Genomic DNA, 24,618 nt, shown 5'->3' with positions numbered 1-24,618 from the left:
TGGATGGAATGGGTTCCTCCCAGGTACTGAATGTAATATATTGCAGTCATATTGTCTGTTCAAAGAAGGACATTTTTTGAGGTTATGTTTTGTGGAAACACTTTGAGAGCCATATAGATGGCTAAGAGCTTCAACAGGTTGATGTGCAATGTCAATTGTTGTGTGGTCCAGTGTCCCTGAACCACAATGCCCTTCATATGAGCACCCCACCCAATGAGTGATGCCTCGGTTGTGATTGTTACTTGCGGGATAAGGTCCTTGAAGGCTCTTCCCTTCAGTATGTCTGAAGTGCTCCACTATTGTAGTACAGGATGACCTAGATTCTCCATATTGCCACTCCACTTGTGACCATGGCGAAGTTAAGCACTCTTGAAGAAGTCTCATGTGTAGAATTACATGAGGCACTATTGCTATGCATGATGCCAACATCCCTAGAAGGCTCATCACTATTGTAACTGGTAGGTGACAATGTAGCTAAAAAGAGATCCAATTGGCTCTGGAGATTGAGAACCATTTGTGCATTTGAGTAAGAGTTCCGAGACTGAATTGTGTATTGCTCACAGGCATGACTGAACCTGGAGCGGTTAGAGATGGGATTTTGTGGCATTGATTGTGAAGCCAAACTGGTGTATTAGGTCAATTGTGCCTTCAGTGTCTGTTAGACATCTACTTTAGCTGGACTCTTGATCAGACAATCGCCTAGATAGGGAATGAAGTATGTTTTCTCTTCAAAATTTTGCAGCTACTACCGCTAAGCATTTTGTAAACACCCTTGGGGCTATTGTTACCACAAAAGGTAGGACCTTGAATTGATAATGACATCCTCTTACCAAACACAGTAGGTATTTGCGATGGGTAGGGTGGATTGGAAGGTGGAAATATGAGTCCTTAAAGTATAATGCAGTTATGAAATCACCTTTTTGTACTAGTGGTCTCACATCTTGCAATCTGACCATATGGAGCTGTTCGAATAGTATATATTTATTGAGTGGGCATAGGTTCAGAATAGGCTGTCCTTCGGTATAAGAAAATAAACGGAGTAGACTCTTGTTGTGATGTTTGTGTTTGACTAGTTCGATGGTCATCTTTTGCAGTAATGACTTTACTTCTTCCTTTGTTATAGTCTACAAAACAGCTCCGTCAGGTAGCACCTAATTCCTTTAGCTATACAAGAGGTATACAGTGATTTAAACGATAGACATTCATTCTTTAAAACAAACACACACCACAGCTTTTTAGATGAGCATGTATATTTTTCTTTTGTATATTTCTTTTTGTTGAAAACAGAAAGTCATACAATAAAAGAATGAGTGATTAATTGGTGACTGTTGTGACATGAGGTGATAGAAGTGAAAAAACTTGCACATGAGAAGGAGGGGTATAAGATACAAACGTACCAGCACGTGCTCTCAAACTTCTGAACCTTAGTTTTGGGAATATTTCCTTTTTTTACTTATCTTTTCACTGGGATAAATGGTGGAGGATGTCTATTCAGTTCTTAAAAAATTATTTTCTCCATGTTACAAATTCTTTCCTTCCCTTTCATCTCTTTAATGGAGCAGTAGTCACTACTAACTTTATTAAAATAAAATAATAAGGGTGCCATGAGTGATTCCAATCCCTTTGCTTTTTGACTCCCCATCTAACCTCCGCTGTATAACTTAATGAAAATAAGCGGTCCTGAAGAAGGTGGATTCAAGTAACCCTTATCCACTGAAACCAACATCGGCCTTTTGGACCTTCAGCGGGCAGCATAACCATGGATACTATTGAAGGGTTCTCGCCATCAGTTTCTTTGCATGCCAACCAAAGCTGGATAGTAATGCATTTGATGTGTGAATGTGTGTTTGGTTTGACAGGATGCGATGGGATGTGAGGTGTGATGTGATGTTGGCCTGTATCACAAGTGATGTTGGTCTGTATCACAACATGGGGATATGCACAAGTATGCGTTGTTGATTGTATAAATAAGAGATCTATAATATGATGAATCATTTATGAAATGCATTTTACATATAAACACAAAAGTTATGTCTTTTTAATATAAAAAAAAATATGCCCAAAAAAATGTTTTTTTTTTTAGATAAAGTTTAAATAAGGATTGAAGATAAACAAAGATATCCATTGATATCTATAGCAGGGGATAGCCCATAGAGCTAATTTTAGCCATTGATGAATAGAAGCAGGTTGAGTGGGAGTTTCTTTATACATATAATCCTATGGTGATTGACATGGTCTGCTGGCACCCATTTGCCACCAGCATCAATTATTTTACTTACTTTATTTGGAGGAGGTGCTTTTTCAGTGCCCTGTGCAGCAACTCTTTTCCTGGCAGCGATGACCATGAGGGAGTCTGCTGGGGAGTGCCCACATACGTAAATTGGGTCAGTTGGTGACCGCCTGTATTTTTCTACATAAAGGGTGTCAGGACCCAAGATTTGACTAGGTCCTTAAAGATCTCTGGATACATTGAGTACTGATCCTTTAATGAACAAATATTGGACAGTGCGCTCTGTGTATTAAAGTGTACTACCAGGAAGTCCGTTTGGGAGTCTGTGGTACTCTACCACCCTCTTTATGACACTGCTATGAGGATGTGTCATCTGGAGGTGACACTCTTGTTGGCACTGGCAGCCCCATGTCTAGTCGTGCATGACCACATCATAGTCACCTCCCTGAGAATCTGTCGTGGATCCCCCCCCATTTCCTTTTCTTGTGGAAAGAGAAAGTGCATTTGTGGTGACTAGGGGGGGTGAAAGTCATTGGGCTTGTTGCCTGGTGCTCTTATTCCACCCTTTTTGGTGGAGGCAGTGGCAGGGTTTGCGCCTGTGCCTATCTCTTGGCAGTCTCTTTGCGTTTTCCTGCATAAATTGTGGCAGTCCCTTAAATACAATTCCTTGTTCCGCAGTTGGATAATGTGTGGGAGTCACTTGTTTCTTCTGAGATGGAGTATCCTCAGAAACTTTGTGCTGCTTTGGTAGCCCAGATGTATGGCTTTTCTTCTAGCCAGAAGAGTGCGCAGCTGTTTTTCATTCCTCAGAGCCGAGGGCTGCTTCAATACCGAGATGCTCGAGCCTGAGCATTTCCTCGGATCAGACGTCTTTCGCGGGTCACATCCTGCTTGGCATCCCTCGGTGCCGATGTGTCTGTAAGTGCTGATTTATGCTTGGGTGCAGATGTCTTAGTCGGTGCTGACTTGTGTTTCAGTACAACGGTGGAACCGTACTGTGGCACGGTCATCTGATCAGGATCTAGAACGTTCTCGTACCCTCTCGGCTCCGAGGCCTGCTCACGCTGTTGACCTGGGCCCGAGGTCTGTGGTGCACCATAGCGTGACGCGGGTGGTAGTGGTGAGTGAAAGATATTTTTTGTTTTGCACGTGGGTCAGCAATGCTCATGGTACGAGGCATTGTCTTGGTCTTCAGCCCACACACAAGAGTGTGGGAATGGCGATGACCACCCGGAGCACTGGTCTTGCTCTCATGAGAACTCCGCCTCGCCCGCTAGCTCCATGGTGTGCGCCATGCGGCGATTCATACAGGTACAAAGTGCCTTTTTATTTTTGAATAATGGGCAGGCTGTGCACTCATCTTCTTTGTGCTTTGGGGATAAGTACAAATTACACACTTGGAATGTGCATATTTGCCCCTGCACCAAGGGCATCGTCAGAAGAGGTCCTTCTTCATCTCCATCACCTAGATATGGGCATTCTCGATTAGCGTGTTGATCACCCGAAAGAAGCTCCCTGGCATCTAGGACAATTGGTGTCATTCACTGGATCTCCGGTGTTGTTTTCGGTGTACCGTAGACCGCATGGACATCGAATGCTATGACACAGTCCGCCCAAGCCCGATGGCAGAAAAATCTTTCTAACAGAGGAACCATTGAACATGCACAATACCTCGAGGGGGAGGAGAGACGATGCACGATACTAATCAATCAATCAGGGGTTTATGGAGTGCGCTACTCACCCGTAAGGGGCTCAAGGCGCTGGGGGGCAGGAGCGGTGCAGTTCCGGATCAGTCGAAGAGCCAGGTCTTGAGGCTCTTCCTGAAGGTCTGCAGATTGGGAGGGGGGAAGGGGGGGGGGGGGGGAGTAGTGTCGGATGTTGACTGAGAGCTCGTTCCAGGTCTTTGCTGCGATGTAGGAGAAGGCTCTTCCGCCTACTCTGGTTCTATGGATGTGTGGGGTCTCTGCCAGGGCAAAGTTGGCAGAGTGGAGGTTCCTTTTGGGTAAGTGGAGGGAGACACTTTCGTTGAGGTATTTGGGTCGGATGTTGTGGAGGGATTTGTAGGCATGGGCGAGTAGCTTGAAGGTTACTCTTCTTGATGCGGAGCCAGTGGAGGTCTCGTAGGTGCTGGGTCATGGGCTCGTGTCGTGGGGATCCGAGGACGAGTCTGGCTGCGGTGTTCTGGATGGTTTGGAGCTTGTGTAGCAGGGTTTTGTTGATTCCGGTGTAGAGGGCGTTACCGTAGTCCAGTCTGCTGGTTATGAGTGCGTGGGTGACAGTCTTTCTGCATTCGGGGGGGGCTCATGAGGCTTTCTTCAGGAAAAATAACTTGCAGAGACCGGGCCCAACATTAGATGGCAGTAATATGCATAGCATTTTCTTCTGCAGCCAACACATGCTACAAATACGTACTTTCCATCCAGCATTTGCCTTTAGCACTTATGGCGGCAGCTTATTTTATGATTTAATTCATTGAGTCATGACCCCATCAATTCACATTATGTCTATATTGCCACTAGTTCAGTGTTCATTTACATTTTTCAAGTTTACATCCCCTATATTGTTAATTTTATTTTTCTCTCCAGGATTTAAAATAAGGTAGGTATGTGGCTAGTTTATATGTAGATACATTTGCAATGATATGGTTGACATGGGATCTGCAGTGAAAGGGGAGAGGGATCAGCATCTATACAATTGATTTGTCTGAAGACTATAATACAGAAACAAGGAACTTACATGTTAAGTTACTTCCAGAGAAATTGTTACAGTGGACAAAGAGGGACTTTACTATACTGTATTGCTTAAAGTTGTGACAGATGGAATTAATAGAATGCTACATTACTAACTTGACTGATAGTAAAGCAACCAACATCTACAAATGTGGTCATCCATTCATGATCAGGATGAGAAAAGGATAAATAGCTAAAATATCTTCTGCTGACTTCCTATGTTCATATAAAATTTCAGCTAGCACAGCGTAATTTTAGCTGCACCCTTACATGTCACAAATACATAACAAACGTGGACTTAGCACGTTTGTTGTGTGATCCAACGACTAATGTAGTAATGCACTTATCATTACTAAAAAGCATTCACTGTAGAATTAGAGTTAGCATATACACTGTATGCCTTAACCGTATTAAATGATATATTCTTTGGAGAATTGATAAGTAAACCATCCTCACTTATCAAGAAGGGGATTACTTTAGAAACAATGATTTATGTAATATTTACACTGTTTCATATATTTCATTTAAATGTAGTTATGAGACCTATCTTTACACACACACACACACCGACACACACACACACTAAAGATTTAACTGTATGCCACATGTTAAATGAATCTAATGTACTGACATTCTATATTCATTTGTGTTGAAAGTGCACACATATATTAAAGATGCATCAATGATTTAATACTCTAAAGCTGTCCTGAAGAGGCCGGTTTTCCATTCTGCATAAAAACAGTTTTTCACTTCTGCTTGTCATTTGCTGAAATAAGTCCATATTTGGCAAAGGGATTGCAATATTTCCAGGACTCACTATATGCTACACAGACTGTTGAAGAAAAAATGCTATATAATTGCTCAATTCTTGTTATGCCACTACTTGTGAGAAATCACAAAATTTGGGTAATGAGCCACTCGTTACATATATTTGTGTTACTTCAGATTGTGTGGAGCTTGACGTGTGCATTACCTGTTATTATCTTGTCACTGTGAAACTGTTTCTCGTCGACTTCAATAGCAGGTCTTTCCTCTTGTCACTTTGGAATCTTCTTTGGCAGACTAAGAGCACTACGTCTTTACGTTGCTTTCACTTTACGCTATGCTCTACACATTCAACACGTTCACATCACACTGCCATCTTGAGAGTGTCAGTTAGCGTCTTGAAAAGCTACGCACTAGTGTCTTGTACACAGTTGTGCACAGCTTGTGCTCCTGATGCCAAACAGCCCAGCTTGCAAAGATGCGCATCTAGGAGTCTATCGTGCACCACTGTGCATGGCTTGTACTCCGGACGTCGATTTGCATGGCTTACAAAGACGCGCATCTAGGTCACTGAAGCCGACACTGGAGTGTTTGAGCTCCATTACATTTTAAGCTGATGCGCACAGCCATATACCATTGTGGGCACATTAGGAAATCCTTCACAGCGTTTTTTCGCTGACGCGCACCGCTATTTAACTTTCGTGCAATGTTGGTCATGCTTTGCCACTGATGCATACAGCATTCATTGACTTAAGTACATTTTCGTACAGATCTTCTTTACATATAATCTTCTTGAATTTTTCTTCCTTTGTCTCTTTCTTTCTCTCTGTCAAATATTGTTGCAGCTGATTTTCACGGAGTTGTTATACGCCTGGTTTTCTATTAATTGCTCTTCATTTTTGACATTCTTATTGGAGAAAATGCAGTTTGAACCACCTGCCAAGTTTACAGTGTAAAGGCGATCCACCTTTACCTTGGGCAAGGTGGAAAGAAGGTTTCTCACTTATATGAAGGCTATAGATGAGGAAAAAATGTGGTCGGAAGAAACAAAGCATTCTTCTCCATTGTTTAGGATTAGAGGCTATTAAGTTGTTAGGACGTTGCCTCCTGTACCATCTCATGGGGGAGCAAAATGCTTTTGAGGAAGCGGTTCTTAGGATGGAACTGAGGTTTAAACCTTCCTTTAGTTTAGCGCTATTTTTGTTGAGGGTTATATGTTGTGTGTATGCTGCACTGTAGTCGTGTGTGTTTGTTCTGTATTTGTCAGGGGTAGGTGTGTTACATGTGTTTGTATTACTTAACATTGTGTCTCTTTAAGAGCCTAGTTATTTTCTACATATATTATTTACCAGCATTGTTCAGCATCTAGAATGTGGGGCACTTGGGAGTTGACTGCCTTGACTTAAGGCAGGTCCTGTGCTGTCTCTGTAATAAATCTTCTTGGAATAACTTTGAGTCTTTGAATTTACTACACCACTGTTCCATCTAAGGTGGGTGCCTCGGCGGCCATGCACACATCAATCAAACCTGCCCAGTGGGCAGACTGTGGCACACATTTCAAAACAGATATCTTTAAGGTCTAAGTGGAGAAATCCAGCAGACGAGAAACGAAAACAAACCGGGCAAATTAAAAATGAATATTAATCATTTGAATCTGTGTATGGGGGATCTCCATTATGTTTGGCAGATTTCAACTTTTATTGCCAAATGATCAGAACACAGACAAATGCTGACAAATACGATGGCGATCCCCTGAAGCACAGATGGAAATGGTTGCATTTAAATATTTTCAGGTCTCAGCTTTTGAAGGGGTTCTCCCAGTTAATTTGTTCGCATGCTCACCTGTACAAAACTTTGGGTTTTAATGACATCTCATGATGAAATAAAAAAGAAAACAATGTGGAAATGGAAATTTCACTGTAGCGTGCAGTGACTTTGAAAGAAATCCACAAATTCTGGCATACCTCTCTGTACATAGAGTAAGGATTCTTGCAGCCGCCTTAAACAAAAATGTCATACTTGGTTGTCTAATCTATCAGCAATAAAATATAAAGTATGGCATTTTTGGAAAAGGAGGCTGCAAAATTCCTGTAGTGGACTTGTGTTTGAATGGTCTCCTTCCCTCTCAAACAGAATAATCATTTTGTGGAATAAATGATTATTCCACACCTCAGACTTATACAACATCTGACCAGTACTCAAGAGCTTTTTTTATTTATTTTTTTAATCAAAACCATAATGTAGTACAAAAATCTAGTACGAACTACCCAAGTTATGATGTTCTCACCACATGGGTATGTTCCAAAACCTATTTTGGACTAAAAGGACTAAAATGCAGCTTTTGCATCACCAACATCTTTGCAAGAACACCACTTCGCAGGACACAGATACCAGCAAAAGGCTTGGTAAATCTCTCTCAAGAATGCCAAAACACATCACGAAGAAGAGCGAGATCACAGAACCAAAATAAATTTCTTAAAACCCTCCAGCATTGCTTTGGTTCTAGAAGACATGGCATTTTGAAAGATTATCCTATCCACCAAAATATGTACGGCTATGGAAACACTGAATTCAGCAAACTCGACATTTTGCCTATAATACCAAGCACAATGATGATTGCATAAAATGAATGGCTCAGAGTACAGTTTTCTAAATCAAATGAAGCAAAGTGAGGTTAGTGTGACATAGTCCTTCATTTGGGCTCATAGCATAGTCTTTGCAGTACTACTTACGGAACAAAGGCCTCTTGGATGTTACCCCATATCTGCTTTCCAGCCATGACAATAGTGAGCTGTGTTGTCAGTTCTATGAGACAACCCGCTGGATCACACTAAGAGAAAAAATGTGCTGTTAATAAATGACACACAAAGGAACAACATTTTATAGTTAAGGCATTGCTTTTTTAAACAAGGCAATCACATCAGGAAAACCCCACACACCCACTTGGTACTTAATGAAGTCAAGTATGTACAGTGGGCAAAAACTGCATCTTGTTAACTAGCACTGAAGGCATGCAGCTCAAAAATACTTCTTGGAGAAGTAACAAAGTGGACCAGCCGACATGTTTACAAATGATTTTGTACTGAGCGGCAATTCTATTCCATTCCAAATGAATAATATATTTATACACAGAGACAATCAAAATGGTTTTACACACTAACCAACAAAACATTTTAAAATGAAATTACTAGGTGAGAATTAACACACCTGATGAACTATAATAAGCAATTGTCTGATTGCCCAATAAGACAAGAGTAAAATCTGTTACCCGAATGAGGAGACAAGTGTCAACAACACTCATTACATCTGCTACATTACCTCTTCATTTCGCCACTGACTGAAGAGATAGGTATAGTTTCCAGGGTAACCAGCGAACTTTCCTTTAAAAAAGGCTACATAGAAACAGGAGGAGTAGTAGTTCACAAACTGAAACAGGAACATTTTCATTGTAAGTCTATTCTCATACTCCAGGTGAGTTCTTGGGACTTCTGTAAATACAAAATGCACACTATTTGTAAATGAAAAATTGCAATATTTTAATGAAAAATATTAACATTCCCATAAGTTCCCAGACTTCTAGAATCAGCTTAAGCACAGAGTAAATGTTTATAACTTTTGAATGTAAGTAATGCATTTTACCCGTGATCAAGGCGTTTATGCCGAAACGCGTTGGGTACATGCGGCTTGGATTCTCTGGAATAAACCATTTCGAAGACCCGTGTTTGTGCTATTTACTCGGAAGGAGTGCATGAGTACTTCGGTGCATTGTGGAACTTTATTGAACAAACAGTGAGCCTTGGACCCTGAGATTGCACCGCTGTCAAGTGTACCGGTAACCTCTAAGGAAGTGATTCAGTAATATATATATATATATATATATATATATATATATATATATATCAATAACAGTCTGGTCCTTCCGGGATCCAAGCCCTCGTCAGGTGGTGCGCTGTCCGGCGAACCCACTGCCGGATAATCCAAATACCGGTATAAAGAAGCGAAAACGCACTCTCAAAGGTCAGTCTTTTAATTTCAAATCGCTACGCGTTTCGACACAACTCGTGTCTTGGTCACACGATTTTTGCTCGGTTCTCAAGCATACATATAGGTATATGTAGACATAGAAGAGGTGTTAACTTATTGCTCATTTGAGCTGCAATGCGGCCGCCATTTCTAAACAGGTTCAAACCTCATGCATGCAAATGAATATGTCCAAGTTTCCTTGCTTAAGACTGTACATCAGCTTAATAGCATGTTTACAAGAGGTTATTCACAAGAAATTGAGTAAATACAATGTCATATTGTCGGAGTCCTGTTACGTGTTTAACATACGTTTAGCTTTTGGTGCCGGCAAAAACGGGTACTTCAACCAACTTTATCAATCGCAAGTTGACACTCACGGACAAATACTCGTGATAAGGATTACAGAAGCCATGTGGACTCTACTATATATGCATCAAGCGGACTAGTGCCGCATTCGTTATTATTAACGTGTTGGCATGCATATATGTTGTTCTCAGACTACGAGCTCAATTTTTGGGATTTGTTAGCGGACTAGTGCCTCATATGTAAAATACACCCGTGGAAACAGAATGCATTGCTCGAATACCAAATGGCAAATAAAAGCTAAGAGCAGTTAGCACATCCAAATTACAACCACATGGTAATTAGCGAAAACCAAAGTCACAAGAGTGTACGCGACATAACATATATATATATAATTATTATCTACTGGCAGTCGCCAGTAGATAGTTATAGTTAGGACCGTGTTTCCATAGGAAATCTGAAAATTCTATTTTGAATAACTTTGGCGCCGGTTGACGAATCCTCGCGAAATTTTCAAAACTAATGGGGCGCTCCGCTCAGCTCCTACCCTGAAAGTCTCTGGGTGATTCGTCAAGCGGGGGCAGAGAAAAAAGGGGGGTGCCAAAACACGTTTTCCCCATGCATTTTCCCATAGGACCTTTAGTCGAAGGTAGAGCCCGAACGGCTGAACAGAATTACTTGAAATTTGGCAAAGAGGTAGTCCTCAGGTCAGGCATGTGCCTTTTGCATTTATGGTGTCTATCTGTTCAGTAGTTCCTGAGAAAATTGCATTTAAAAGCACATAAATATCTATATGCGTGCACCGTGCGCGCACCGTGCGCACACGGTGGCGTGCGCGAGCGTAATTCTGATTGGTGGTTACTTGTCAGTCAACATTCGAATCGGTCAAAATCAGGAAGTGTCGGACGCCATTTTGTGTGTTGTGTGTGTGACAGGGAAAAAGAAAGGTGGAGAACGTGAAAAGGGGGCAGGGTAGAGAGTTCCTGACCCCCTAGCCTTTGTCAGGGGGTCAAATTTAAGTGTTTAGATGTTGGTTGGCTCTAAAAAGAGCCGTTGTGTTCATTGAGTGTTTTTTTGTACCTACAAGTAAGTACCGATGCAGAGTCTAAAGTTCAAGAGGAAGACTCTGTTGCCTTCATCTGTGAAATGTACACCGTCTCCTCTATAAATGCCTTGCATGTTGTAACGCAAGTTGTTGTGGTATATAGAACCCATACCATAGTCTCTGAGGAAAGCAGAAACAGACTTATTGACGTGCTTTCTTGCTTTGTCAATCTGCGGACAATATTGGTTGGACCAGTTCCACTTTGACCTTTGGCATATATTAGAATATACAAAGGTAGTTTGTGGAAAAAGTGACATCAATTGCACAAAGGTGTCCTTAATAAGCATTTCCAGACCTACCCCAGTTAAAGTGCCTAGGTCATTTCCACCACAGTGCACAATTATAAGGTCAGGCTGTGGGAGATGTAGAAAGGATTTCACCAAAGGCATTAATTGGTGCCACTTTAACCCTCTCTGACCAATCCATTTAATGTCTACATTTGGCAAAGCAAGGTCTTTCACAATACCTCTTTTTTCTGCATACTTTTCACTCCAGAAGACATAGCTATGACCTACAATCCACACTGTGAACATCTTTCAAGGAGATCTGGATGCACTCAGGTGTCTTTCAGTAGAATGGCAATATGAAAAGAAAGATAGTTGTAAAATGGAGGCTTACATGCTTTTTTTTAATAAAAAGAACTCATTGGCTGTTTCACACCATTCTACACTAAAAACTAGGCTGTATGTTTACATTTTTACAAGCATGTTTTGTATTGGTTCAGAAAAATGTGTTCCCACAGAACATTACTTTGGATTTGCTGTTAGGTTTGAAAAGTCAAGCACTCTTTGGATTAGAAACATTGTGTGCTGAACTTCTGACCTCTCTGCTCACACCAGTGTTCCATGACCTGTTGCTATGGTAGCAGGCAGAAGTCATGTTGGGGGTAGGGATCATTTGGAAAGGGTTGAAATTTGCAACCAATAGAAATGTGTGTTTCCATTTGAAAAAATGTGGGAAGCACTGTGATTTGAAGTTAACATGTATATGTGTGAAAAATGAGAGGGAAAGTTTGCCATTTACTGGTTCTGGTGAGAGGTGTACAGCTCAGATTCTGGCTCTGATAATCTGCTGTGTGAGTGCCACATTTCTTTCTCAACTAACTACTTTTAAAGGTGAATTATGAATTTGAGAAGGGATGTATGTGGTGCATTTTGATATAAATAATAGAAATGTGATACTTGTTTTAAAGTTGTGTTTCACATTTTATGTTTTGGAAGATATTTAACTGCCTTGAACTTGTAAGATATTATGGAGTATGTCTTCACCATAAGTTAAGGTGTACTGGTGTCACCCAGGAATACTGTTTTCTGCCTAGAATCACACCATGAGTCTGTGTGCATAAAGGAATTGTTGTCAGAGATTTAATTTGTGTTGGTCTGGTTCTGTAAAACTTGCATTCGTAGGAAAGGGGCAGCTTGTTTTCTTGAAGTGTGATGGCTAGCATTCAGCACAAATCAATATCTCACAAATGAGAGGCACATGCTAACACATTTGAAATCAACATGGTAGATTTTCCTTCCACTCCTGCAATGGGTGAGGTAGTTCCTACATGTTATAAACTCCAATTAAAACTTACCACACAAGTACTCTTACATACATCTCTGCAGTCTTCATGCAGTTGTGCAAGCGTCCATGCAGATCTCTCTTGCACCTGACAATACACAGTCTCCAGAAGCACGCTCTTAGCACACAGCCAGCTGCTTCTCCTGCACTCCCATGCTTACTATTCAGCACTGTGTGGTATTTCAGATAGCAGTGAGTAACGCTAACACATTCAACATCACCAAGGCTCATTTCCTTTGCTCTAGTCTAATCACTCACCCAGGTTACACATGCTCATGGTCTCAAGTAGCTGGTAGGACATGTGCTCTTTTCTGCTTCTCTAAACTATAAGGAAAATGTGTCAGGCTGTTACAGTAATTATCTCTTGCAAAACCACAGTAGTAAATGTGCTTTGAGATTGCCAATCAAATATCGTTTTCTGCCTAGAATCACACCATGAGTCTGTGTGCACAAAGGAATTGTTGTCAGAGATTTAATTTGTGTAGCTTTTATTGTGTAAGACTTGCAGTCGTAGGAAAGGGACAGTTCATATGATAGGATTTGAAAAGCTCAAAAAATATAGTAATATATTTAAATTACATAAAGGTATTTTTTTTTAGTTTCTTTCAGGTATTGCTGAACAACACTGAAATAAATTAAAGATGCCTATAAAATCAAGAAAGAGAAAAGAACAGCAACAACATCTATATTTGAAGACAACTGGACAGCAAAAATTAGTTGAAGAACCTCATGTTGGAAAAAAGAAAAAGTCTTCTGGTAAGCAGACTAAGGATTTTATAAAAAATATCCTCAAGCAAAGAAAAAATTAAAAAAAATATATCCACTGCAAATAGTGTTTCAAGTAGAAAACAACAAGACAATCGACAGAATATACTAAATGCTAATGTACAATCAGAAGTAAGAAAAAATAGATTTTAAAAACATTCGTAGAAAAATGTTTCAGAGAAGAGTGATGTTCAATTTGCTAAAGGATGTGAAAAAATATAGGAAGAAAGCCAAATTTTATAAGAAAAAGAAACGTATTGAATCAATTGTTGCAAAGGCTTTGGAATTAAAAAGAAAATCTATTTATTTTAATTTTGAACAGGATCCGCACATTAGATAAATTAGTGAATGTAATGAAGTCAAAAAGCAAAAGAAAAAGAGTAGTGAAAAAAAAAAAACTTTTGTAAAGTGTTCTTAGGAGAATGGAAGCATAGTTCAAGTACTGAACCATTTTTTAATGAAGAGAGTTATCTTCAAAGTAATAGTTTGCTGCATGCAGTTGACACCAGTGGTCGAGCATATGAAGTTAAAGATGGTTGTGTAATGGAAAAGGAGAAAATGGTTCCAAAAAATGAGGAAGAAGTGTTAGCTGATGAGGTTATGGGGAGACGTCCTAAAGCCCCAGTGTACACTTGGAATTGTAGTAGTATTTGTACTGTATGACAGGAATCTATTGATAAATTAAGTGACTTTCTAAGAGAATATAGTAAAAAAAAGTGTTAAACAGAAGATTAAGGTGCTTCAAAGACTAGATCCATGCAGAGTGAGAAAGAATACTGGTTTGCAAGGACATTCTCTGGCTTGTCTTTCTAGGAAAGTTTGTCAAAGTGTTTTTCACCATTTTAGAATGCTGGCAGTTCATCATACTGAAATGAGAACATTTGTGAGAAGATTGTATTTTGCTAAAAGTCCAGCACTAAAGTTAAATGAGTTGAATAGTGCTCTGTTGCGTGGATCTGTATCAGATGTGAAGAAGGTTTGTGAGGATATTGAGTTTTGTTACTTTGGTCCAGAGCAAGAAAGGGCAGGAAATGACACAGTTATTGAAGAAAATGTGGAAGAGAATGTAGAACTGTTAGTAAATTTTGTCATTTGATCTTCAAAATTTTTACTATCATCTCTAATGAAAGACCAAATATGACTTGTATTTGTTGCCGGAGAAACCATTATAAAACTCAAACAAGGAATGTTGATCTATATAAAAAAAGTGAAAAAGAAAATAATTCTAAGAGGAAGGATTTTGCTACATATTTATTTCTGGAAAATTGTTTTGATTTGGGTGAAGATCAGCCTATTTGTAAATACTGTTATAACAAGTTAGAAGAAAATAAAATGCCAGCTAGAGCTAATAATTTAGAATTGGTTGATATTCCTGCAGAACTTTCTGATTTAAGTACGTATGAGTCTATACTCAATGTGTCCATCCGTTTCAGACTATAGTTCGTATGGAGCCCAAAACAGGTAAATTACCTCCTTCAGATTTACAAAGAGGTTTAAAAGGAAGAGTTGTCTATTTGCCATTAGATTTGAAAACAAATATTGAAACAATTGATGCAGATAGTTTGGAAACTGAACCATTAGTTATTCTGGTTAATGGTGTACCTACAAAGAACAAGAACATTTGGCAGGAGCTGGTAGATGTACGAAAAGTACAAAGAGCAAATTTATATTTGAAAAGAAATAATAAATGGTATGAATCAATTTATATGGATGAAGATGAAGTTTTACTAGCAGACACAGGAATACCAACTGGGCAAATTGAAAAAGTGGATAAGTCAAAAGAAGAAGACATTTATGAACATTTCAGCATACATCCTCTTCATTCTAAAGAAGTTATGGGAAACACTATTGATCTGTTTCAGATGAAAAAAGCAAAAGGAACTCCCGTGAGTGTATGGGAGGAGAGCTTGGAAGCTCGTTGTTTTCCCCAGTTGTTTCCTACGGGAAAAGGTGGACGATATGATGAATGTCCAGTACAGATTCCTGCTTCTGAGTATCGGACTAGAAGATTATATGCAGAAGATCCAAGATTTCGTCAAAGTATTCCTTATTTGTTCCATCTTTTATTTGAAAGTGACTTGTCTGCACTATCTTATGCAGTAAATCACAGTTTAAAAACTGGAGTACATCTACATAATGTGTCTGCAAAGGATTTTCTGAACAAAGTGCAACAGCGAGATGATCATTTGGAATCTCAATTGATTAATCTGATGGCTTGTCAGCGTGGGACTAATGAATATTGGTACCGACGCCATGGAGAATTGAAATGTATGTTACGGAATTTAGGAACTCCTACATGGTTCCTTACCCTAAGCTGTGCTGAGTACGCTTGGGATGATTTACTGGATTTTCTTCGAGAGGCAAATTCAAATATTGAAAACATCCAATACAAGACAGCAGGAGAATTGTGCTCACTGGATCCGGTTAATGTTTGCAGATATTTCAATCATAGATTTGAGGCTATGATGTCCTTCATCTGCAATAAAAAAAATCCACCTCTTGGAAAAGTTGTGGATTTCTTTTGGAGAAAAGAGTACCAAGCAAGAGGTGCTCCTCATATTCATATGCTGTTGTTGATCAAGGATGCCCCAAAATTTGGAACAGATTCTGATGATGCAGTTTTATCTTTCATTTAAGAATATGCAACATGTGCTATACCTAAAAGCACAGAAGAAAAAAACTTAAAAGAGCAAGTTTTACGTTTCCAAAGTCATCCGTGTGGAAAATACTGTCGACGAAAGTACAAGAGTAAAGATAAATTCTACACAAAATGTCGATTTGGATTTCCACGACCTGTTCTTTCAAAAGGAAGAGTAAACAGTTTTATGTCAGCTGAGCAACATACCATTACAAGAAAATTTATTACTGAAGCCTCAGCACACGTAAATGATATATTTCTCGTAGTCAATTTCATACATGAGAATATGAATACATAAAAGGCAAATCATACGACAGAATACAGTCTTCTTCTTGTCTTCTTTATTAAGACGGGTTCAGGTGAGGTATCTGGGTTACAGCCATTCACAGCCAACACGTGTTTCGTCGCAACGGGAGTGTACTCCCACGACTTCCTCAAGGCTCTCTTTGTATTCTTGGAAAAATTTTAAATGTGGTTGTAATTCCGGCCCACATGACTGGGTTGTAGTCACAAACACTCGTAGTACAGGTTGCCACACTCGGCGGACCCGACGTTTGCATATCGCTTACTGGATTGAGGACGAGGGCGCTTGAATTGTAGGAGCACGCCAGAGAAGTGTCGAACACGAACACCTCTCTGGCAGATTTGTGGAATCCCTCGTTCCCATCATTGAACATAGACCCCCATGTGGGCCGGAATTACAACCACATTTAAAAATTTTCCAAGAATACAAAGAGAGCCTTGAGGAAGTCGTGGGAGTACACTCCCGTTGCGACGAAACACGTGTTGGCTGTGAATGGCTGTAACCCCGATACCTCACCTGAACCCGTCTTAATAAAAAAGACAAGAAGAAGACTGTATTCTGTCTTATGATTTGCCTTTTATGTATTCATATTCTCATGTATGAAATTGACTACGAGAAATATATCATTTACGTGTGCTGAGGCTTCAGTAATAAGTGACGTTAAGCTTTGGCTTACATCTGTAGAGTGTGTGGTTTCTCTACACCTTTCAGCACCGTCGTATTAGAGATTTGGAAATTTTGTGTACTTTGTCTGAAGCGCCATACACCTATGACACATACCACAGACCTGCCATTACAAGAAAATTGCCTAAAAATACCTACATCCTAAGAAGAAAAGAAGAGTCAAAATATATAAATGACTACAACCCAGTCATTTTATCCATGTGGAATGCTAACATGGATATTCAGTATGTAGCTGACAATTCTATTGCAGTTGCTCGGTATGTCACATCTTACATCACTAAATCTGAGAAAACGGAATTGAAAGAAATGTGGGAAGAGATTTCTCACGAGAAGACTGTCAGTAAAAAGCTATACAGTTTCAGTTTAAAGATGTTATCGCATCGAGAAATTGGGTCATACGAATGCTCAGATAGGTTATCATCTGTAAGTCTATACTCCAAATCCAGAAGAATAATTTGGGTAAGTTTAGGCCTTGCAGGAATGTGAAATCGGGTATTGAAATCTATTCGAGAAATTGAATATTTAGCAGAGTACGAACCAGAAAGTACAGACATTTTTAGAACAAACATGTTGGACACATATTACCCAAAGAGAAGTCATCATCTTGAGAACATGTGTTTCTATGAAGTGCTGCAGAACTACATTTTTAAACGGAATTCCACAGAAGACATCAACAATGGAACATATAAAGTCATTTGTGAGGAAGGATGTTTGGTAAAACAGACAAAAGGAAGTTTGATTAATCACAGAAAGCTGAGTTGCGACACTACTGACAAGAAGGAATTTTACTACTTAGCACTTTTACAGTTGTTTAAACCATGGCGTTCAGAGGATGAATTACTTGGACATTTTCAAAGCTATGAAGATTCCTTTAATGCATGCAAAGATAGCATAGAATGCAGTACTTTCACAACTTATGTACAAATATTAAATGAAGAAATTGCAAAAAGAAGCAACAATTGCAGCTGAAGTAGCTAGAGACAGTTCTCAAGACAGTCAAAGTTCTGGGACGCTCAGTCAAGATCCTCTAGGACAACCAATCGTAGAAAATGAAGCTGCAATAGCCATGACTGAAGTGGAAACCGCTATGAATCAAGCTCAGGAAGATTTAATAAACTTACCAAATTTGGAACAACAACTGAATGATGAACAACAACTCATTTATGAGGCAGTCACAAAACAAATTGATCATGGATTACTACATGAAAAGAAAGAGTGCTCATGCACATCATTTGAACCAATCAGAATGTATGTGAGTAGACAAGCTGGAACTGGAAAAAGTTTCTTAACTAAAGTAATTAGAAGCTACCTACAGAAAAAAACTGATTCAACTTTGTCTTGTGTTGTTACTGCTCCAACTGGGTTAGCAGCATATAACATAAAAGGAATTACCCTCCATCGTTTGCTAATGTTACCAGTAGAGCATGAGCTAACAGGAGAAGCATGTTTTGAAGTATCAAGAGTATTGAAGAAAATGAAAGTTCTCATTATTGATGAGGTAAGCATGGTATCAAACTTAATGCTTGCCTTTGTGCATTTAAGAATGCAGCAAATTCTAAAGACAGACTATGACGTGTTATTTGGAGGTAAACATGTTATAGTTTTTTGGGATCTACTGCAGCTCACTCCAGTTAAAGGACAACCAGTATTTCATCTCTTACACATGACACGAAAAAGTCGTTAGGAAGTATAGGTAATGTGAATATTTGGACATACTTTGAGTACAAAGAACTCATTACCAATATGCGGCAAGCAAATGATGATGATTATGCAAGTATTCTCAAAGATATCAGAATTGGACTACTCACAGAACATGGCAGAAAATCTTTACAGAGTCGATTGCTATGTAATTTGTTTCCAACAGAACAAATAGTTCCAGAGAAAATATACAAGAAAATTGCAGAAAAAAATACTGTAATCTGCTTAATGCCAACACTACATGAATGCTCTATATTCAATCAAGAACTTTTGAAATTGGAAAATGAAGAGATTCTAAAACTGGAAGCTGTGGATAAAATACAGCATGAAGGAATAACAATTATATTGACAAGCAAATTGACAACTAAATTGGATTCTCTAGAGAAAAACATATCGAAAACAGCTAGTTTAGAAAAGAATCTTTATGTATGTATGAACTGTCGAGTAATTTTAAGACGTAATTTGGATGTAGAAAAAGTTTTAGTGAATGGAGCTATGGGTAAAGTTGTGGGTTTTGTTAATTACCAGAAAAAAGATGGAATTGAATTTTTAAAAATAAAATTTGATCAGATTGAAGAGGTTAAAGGCATTAGTCGTTGTTCAGTTCGTTTCTTGCTTGTGAAAGACTTATATGTACGTAGGAAGCAGTTTCCGTTTTCTCTAGCATATTCTGTAACTATTCACAAATCTCAAGGATTAACTGTAGATAGTGCTTTTGTAAACATTGGATCTAGTGTGTTTAAAGAAGGTATGGTATATGTTGCTTTGTCACGCGTGAAAAAAATATCTGGTTTATTCATGATAGACTTTGATGAGTCAAAAGTTAGTGCTGATGCAAACTGTGTAAAGGAGTATAATAGATTAAGAAGAAGCTATGCTCCTCATTTAGGTAAGTATCCTGTGTTTGAAAAACGTGTTGTTTGTCGGAAAAGGAGAATTGAGAAATCTGTAATGAGGATGTACAGAAGAGTAAACAAATAGAGACTGATGCGATTGCAAGCAAAAAGAACAAGCATTGGCATAGCCAATAGGTCTCGCCTTTGGGACCATATAAGTGTTTAGCCATGCAACAGTTGCGTAACTAAATACTTATAAGGTCCCAAAAGCGAGACCTATTGGCAATGCCAAGCGGCCGTGCGGCCGCGAAAGTGATCGCGATCGAACATCAAAGCCGTGCGGCCGAAAGTGAAAGTAATCTCGGTAATGTGCGGCGCGCGTGCCCGCGCACATGCACTGTAGCTCTAGGCTGGCCTGGTATCACTTTTTGGAGCCCTCTCAATAAGTCTCGCCAGACCAGCGCATGCGCTGGGTCAGGCGAGACCTAAAAAGGACAATTTTGAAGAGGTTGTTGGTTGTCATTTTGAAAATAGCTCTGGTGTCAACTGCTACGCTAATGTAGTGCTGAATGTTGTATTTTATCTTGAAAGTTTGAAAGAGCCGATAATACTAAATCATGAAAAAAGATTCTGTTCTCTGCTGAGTTTCCTTTATGAGAAGCTGAGTAATGATAAAACTAAAATAGAAAGTGCTTCTGAGGTTAGAAATCTTTTAGATGTATGTTCTGGATGTATACAGTTTACAGAAAATATCCAGCAAGATGCACAGGAATTCTTAATGTACATGCTTATGGTACTGGAAGATGAAGGGGTAGAAATAGAAAATATGTTTGGTCTCTTATAAATGGGAACATTGTTGTGAAAACTGTTTGAACACATGCAGCTCTAATGTTGATTCTTAAAGGTTCATATATTTAACATTACCAGAGTAAAATCAGTGACTTTTAGTAAATTAGTTAAAGATGCAAATCACAACATGGAATGTTCTCAAGGTAAATCAGAAATGTTATCAACGTTATTTTTAAAGAAATATGGACAGTATGTAATTTTAATGAAGCAACGTTGTAGAGCTGATGGAACAAAATTGGACACTTTAATAAAGAAGTTTACAGGAAATCAATTATCAATATCAGGAAAGACTTTTTTTGCAGTTGCAATAATTTTCCATGATGGACCTTGTATAACTTCTGGTCATTACACAGTTTATCTAAAATGTGAAAAAGGCTGGACACTGTGTAATAATTCACAATTGATTTTTAAGCAACGTTTGCCTGCAGAATGACCAAATTCCTACTTAATTTTTCTAAAACCAAAATTTTAGATACAAATTGCAGCATCTGAACAAACCATTATTTTGATTTTATTGGATTACCATTGGATATTTCACCAAAAAAGAATTTAAAAATTACCATTTTGCCTCATGGAAAGGTAACTGTTTCTATTGTGGACTTCTTTGACAGATATTATTTTGGTGTATGTGCTTAAGCAACAAGATTTACAGACGTTATTTATTGCAAATAGTTATTGTTCTTAGAAGATATTTTTAAAATATAGGTTACATTTCTATCAAAGTATTTTTTACTGAGGATAGATTCAGGGCTTTTTTTAAACAATCTTTCAGATTGTTAATTTTTTTGCCCGCTGTTAAGTGATGAATGCAATTGACATCACTATTTTCAGTGAAATTCAATATATTCTGAAAACAGCAAAAAAAGGGCAAAAAATTACTTTGTTAAATATGAATATATGTGTACTGTATTCTAAAATGTATTGTTAAATATTACTTCTTTTTTTCAGATCGAGAAAGAAAATTTAGGAAATGTAATCTTTTTTTCTAGCAATTAAAAAAAAACATTTATTTCTAATTAAGTTCTTTTGTTGGTCAGGTAAGTTTAAAATATCTGTATTTCTCACCCCTTCACTTTCATGCTCCCTTTTCTTCACTTCTACTCACTCTGCTTTTCTCATTCCCCTTCCCTCTCTCTTCTTCCTCTACTGCTCTTTCGTAACTCCCTCACTCCTTCTCTACTACTCCCCTAGGTTTACTGCCTCCATCACTATTTTTTCAACCATGTTTCTCTCCCTGTTTCCATATGTCTCAGTCATTCTAACTGCCTTACTCCTTCTCAGTTCCTTGCGGTCTCTGTTTCTGTCTCTCTCCCTTTGTCTGTCTTACCCTTAATTTCCTTAACATCTCTGTTTCTCCCACTTCTCTCTCCATCACTCATTTTCCATCTATGTCAATTTTTTAACCTTCTCCGTCATTCTCCTTCCCTCACCTTCCCTAAGTGTCACTATCCTTTATTCATAGTCACTCCTATTCTCCTACTTCACTTCCTCCTGTCTGTATCTCACACCCCTTCATCTTTTCGAATTCTTTCCTTCACTCTCCCTCACTCTCCTTTGCCCATTGAAATCCTGACTCCCTTTCGCTCACTCCAGTTTCCTAAATCCTTCCATCCCCTCACTCCCCATCTCTCACTTTCCCTTACCCCTTTTTCTAATCCTCATACCCCTTATCTCACCATCACTCGACTTCTCTTACTTTAAATCCCTTTACCCTGCTGTACTTCATCCGCTTCATCTGTTACTCCCTTTTCCTATCACCGTCCCTTACTCCCCTTTTCTCACTCCCCCTCCATCACTCTCCATTACTCACTGCCATTCCCTTACTCATTTACTCTTCTTACCCGTATCCTCTACCCTTAGTCCTTTTGTTGCAGTCAGTCTTTCACTTCCCTTTCATGACTGATCATAATTTCCTTTTCTAACTCATTCGGTCTGTCCTTTCCTCCTCTTCACTCAGACATTTCAATCATTTTTGTATACACTACACATTCATTCAATCAAAATAAAAAACAGTATATTAGGAATATAGCTCTTTTTGGAGAAGTGAAGGGAGTTCTTAAAAGAACTGTTTTTGTGTTTCTTTTTGTTTTATATTTTTTTTTTTTTTTAGTTTTCAAACACTTATTTTTGGGGGATTTTTTTACAGCACCAAAACAAAACTGGGAATCAAAAAACTGCTCAACAGGAACAAAAAAAAAAAAATTATGACCTGGAGCATGTGTGCTGCTGTATACGGTTTTCAATTAAATGTATGCTACTCTCTCCGTAGCAAATTACCTCATTGCACATATTGCAATGAATGTGCACTTTTTGGAACAGGGGCCGGATGTCAAGAGGCCTGGTGCATGGTGAATCTGCAGCCGCAGATGATGTACCCGGCTGAGAAGGTCCAGGTGGAGGGTTCTCCCTTAGGGCTCTTGTGGTTTCACAAGCAAACCAAATTGGATGCATTGATTTAAAGTGCCTGAGCATGCAATAAATGCTGAAGGAGTATTTTTTGGCCGGATCCCCTCTAGACAGGACACTTCCGCAAATTGTACAAGTGACCTTTGGCGCATTCACTTTTTTTTGCCCGTCTGGAAAAGTGAAATAATTCCAAATGAAAGAGTGCTTCTGTTTGCTCTTTCTTGGTGGTTCTTGAAAGGTCTCCTCACTGTCTGAAGATGACTGGTGTTCTGCCATTTCACTGGAGTAGCTCTTCAGCAAACTTCTCTCAGGAAATTAGTAGAAAAAGTGAGGGGAGTGGGTGTGGTGTTTGAAGATTCTGAAACAGAAACTAATATGAACCAATGAAAAGTGTTGTTTTGTAATCACATGACTTGCCGTGCGCGCATTGTACGCGTACCGTACGCGCACGGAGCACGCACGCATGCGCACTCGGAGCACGGACGGAGCACGCACGCATGCGCACTCGGAGCACGCAGGTGCGTGCACCGTACACGCATGGTGCACGCACGCATGCGCATACGGAGCACACGCGTAGGGAGCACGCATGTGCATATGGAGCACGCGCGCACGGAGCACGCACGACGTACGCATGCGCACTCGGAGCACGCTGGTGCGCGCACCGTAAGCGCACGGTGCCCGCATGCGCGTAAGGAGCACGCGCGTATGGAACACGCGCGTACGGAGCACGCACGACGTGCGCATGCGCACGTGGAGGGCACACGGTGCGCGCACGGTGCACGCATGGTCAAAAACCCTTAAAAAAACTATTTAAAAAAATTAAAGTGTTTATAGGTTTATTGAAGATATTAACTATGCTGTTCAACTTTATCCAAATTTTTTAAAAAAGCTGAGCCATTCAATATTACAGGATACAGTCAATAGTTTATTGTAAAATAAATATATAAAAAATATAATAATACATACATAAATTAGCATTTTAAAAACCATACAAATTCACAAAAAAAAAACATAGGTTTCACACACGTTATAGTTAGGAATTAGCATTTAAAAAACCTTGCAAATTCACTGAAATGTCCAGCTAACTATAACAGGTGTGAAACCTATGGTTTTTTCAGTGAATTTGCAAGGTTTTTTAAATGCTAATTCCTAACTATAACGTGTATGAAACCGATGGTTTCAGTGAATATATATATTCCAGTAGGTAGGTAATATATATATATGTATTTATGTGTATGTATGTATATATATTATATTACCTACTGGCGGTCGCCAGTAGGTAGTTATAGTTAGCACCACGTTTCCATAGGAAATCCGCAACATTCTATTTTGAATAACTTTGGCGCCGGTCGACGAATCCTCGCGAATTTTTCAAAATAGGTGGGGCGCTACGCTCCGCTCCTTCCCTGAAAGTCTCGGGGGGATTCGTCAAGCGGGGGCTGAGATAAAAGGGGGGTCCCAAAAAGCGTTTTTCCCATGCATTTTTCCATAGGACCTTTAGACAGGGCTACAGCCCGAACGGCTGAACAGAATTACTAGAAATTTAGCAGAGAGGTAGTCCTCAGGTCAAGGAAGTGCCTTTTGTAGGTTTGGTGTAAATCTGTTCAGTAGATTCTGAGAAAATAGCCTTTAAATCAATATATATATCTGAGCCAGCTTACGGTGCGCTTACGGTACGCTTACCGTACGCGTACGGTGGCGTGCGCGAGCGCGATTC

General features: G+C 39.3%; 1 protein-coding gene across 11 annotated transcripts in view; it reads right to left on the bottom strand.

Moving 5' to 3' along the window:
• ANO5 (anoctamin 5) overlaps positions 1-24,618 on the bottom strand; it is a 323,731-nt gene that overhangs the window by 34,373 nt on the left and 264,740 nt on the right. For all 11 annotated transcript variants that reach the window (XM_085643617.1, XM_085643615.1, XM_085643607.1 and 8 more), the window contains 2 exons: positions 9,043-9,212; positions 8,457-8,554 (listed from right to left, as the gene is read on the bottom strand). In XM_085643617.1, the coding sequence (XP_085499743.1) occupies positions 8,457-8,554; positions 9,043-9,212 (268 nt within the window). The remainder of the gene's footprint in view (positions 1-8,456; positions 8,555-9,042; positions 9,213-24,618) is intronic.

The sequence above is a fragment of the Triturus cristatus genome, chromosome 3_1, assembly GCF_964204655.1.
Source record: "Triturus cristatus chromosome 3_1, aTriCri1.1, whole genome shotgun sequence".
Classification (NCBI taxonomy): Eukaryota; Metazoa; Chordata; class Amphibia; order Caudata; family Salamandridae; genus Triturus; species Triturus cristatus.
Note: the sequence above shows the minus strand (reverse complement) of the source record. Positions and strands in the feature narration are given on the sequence as shown.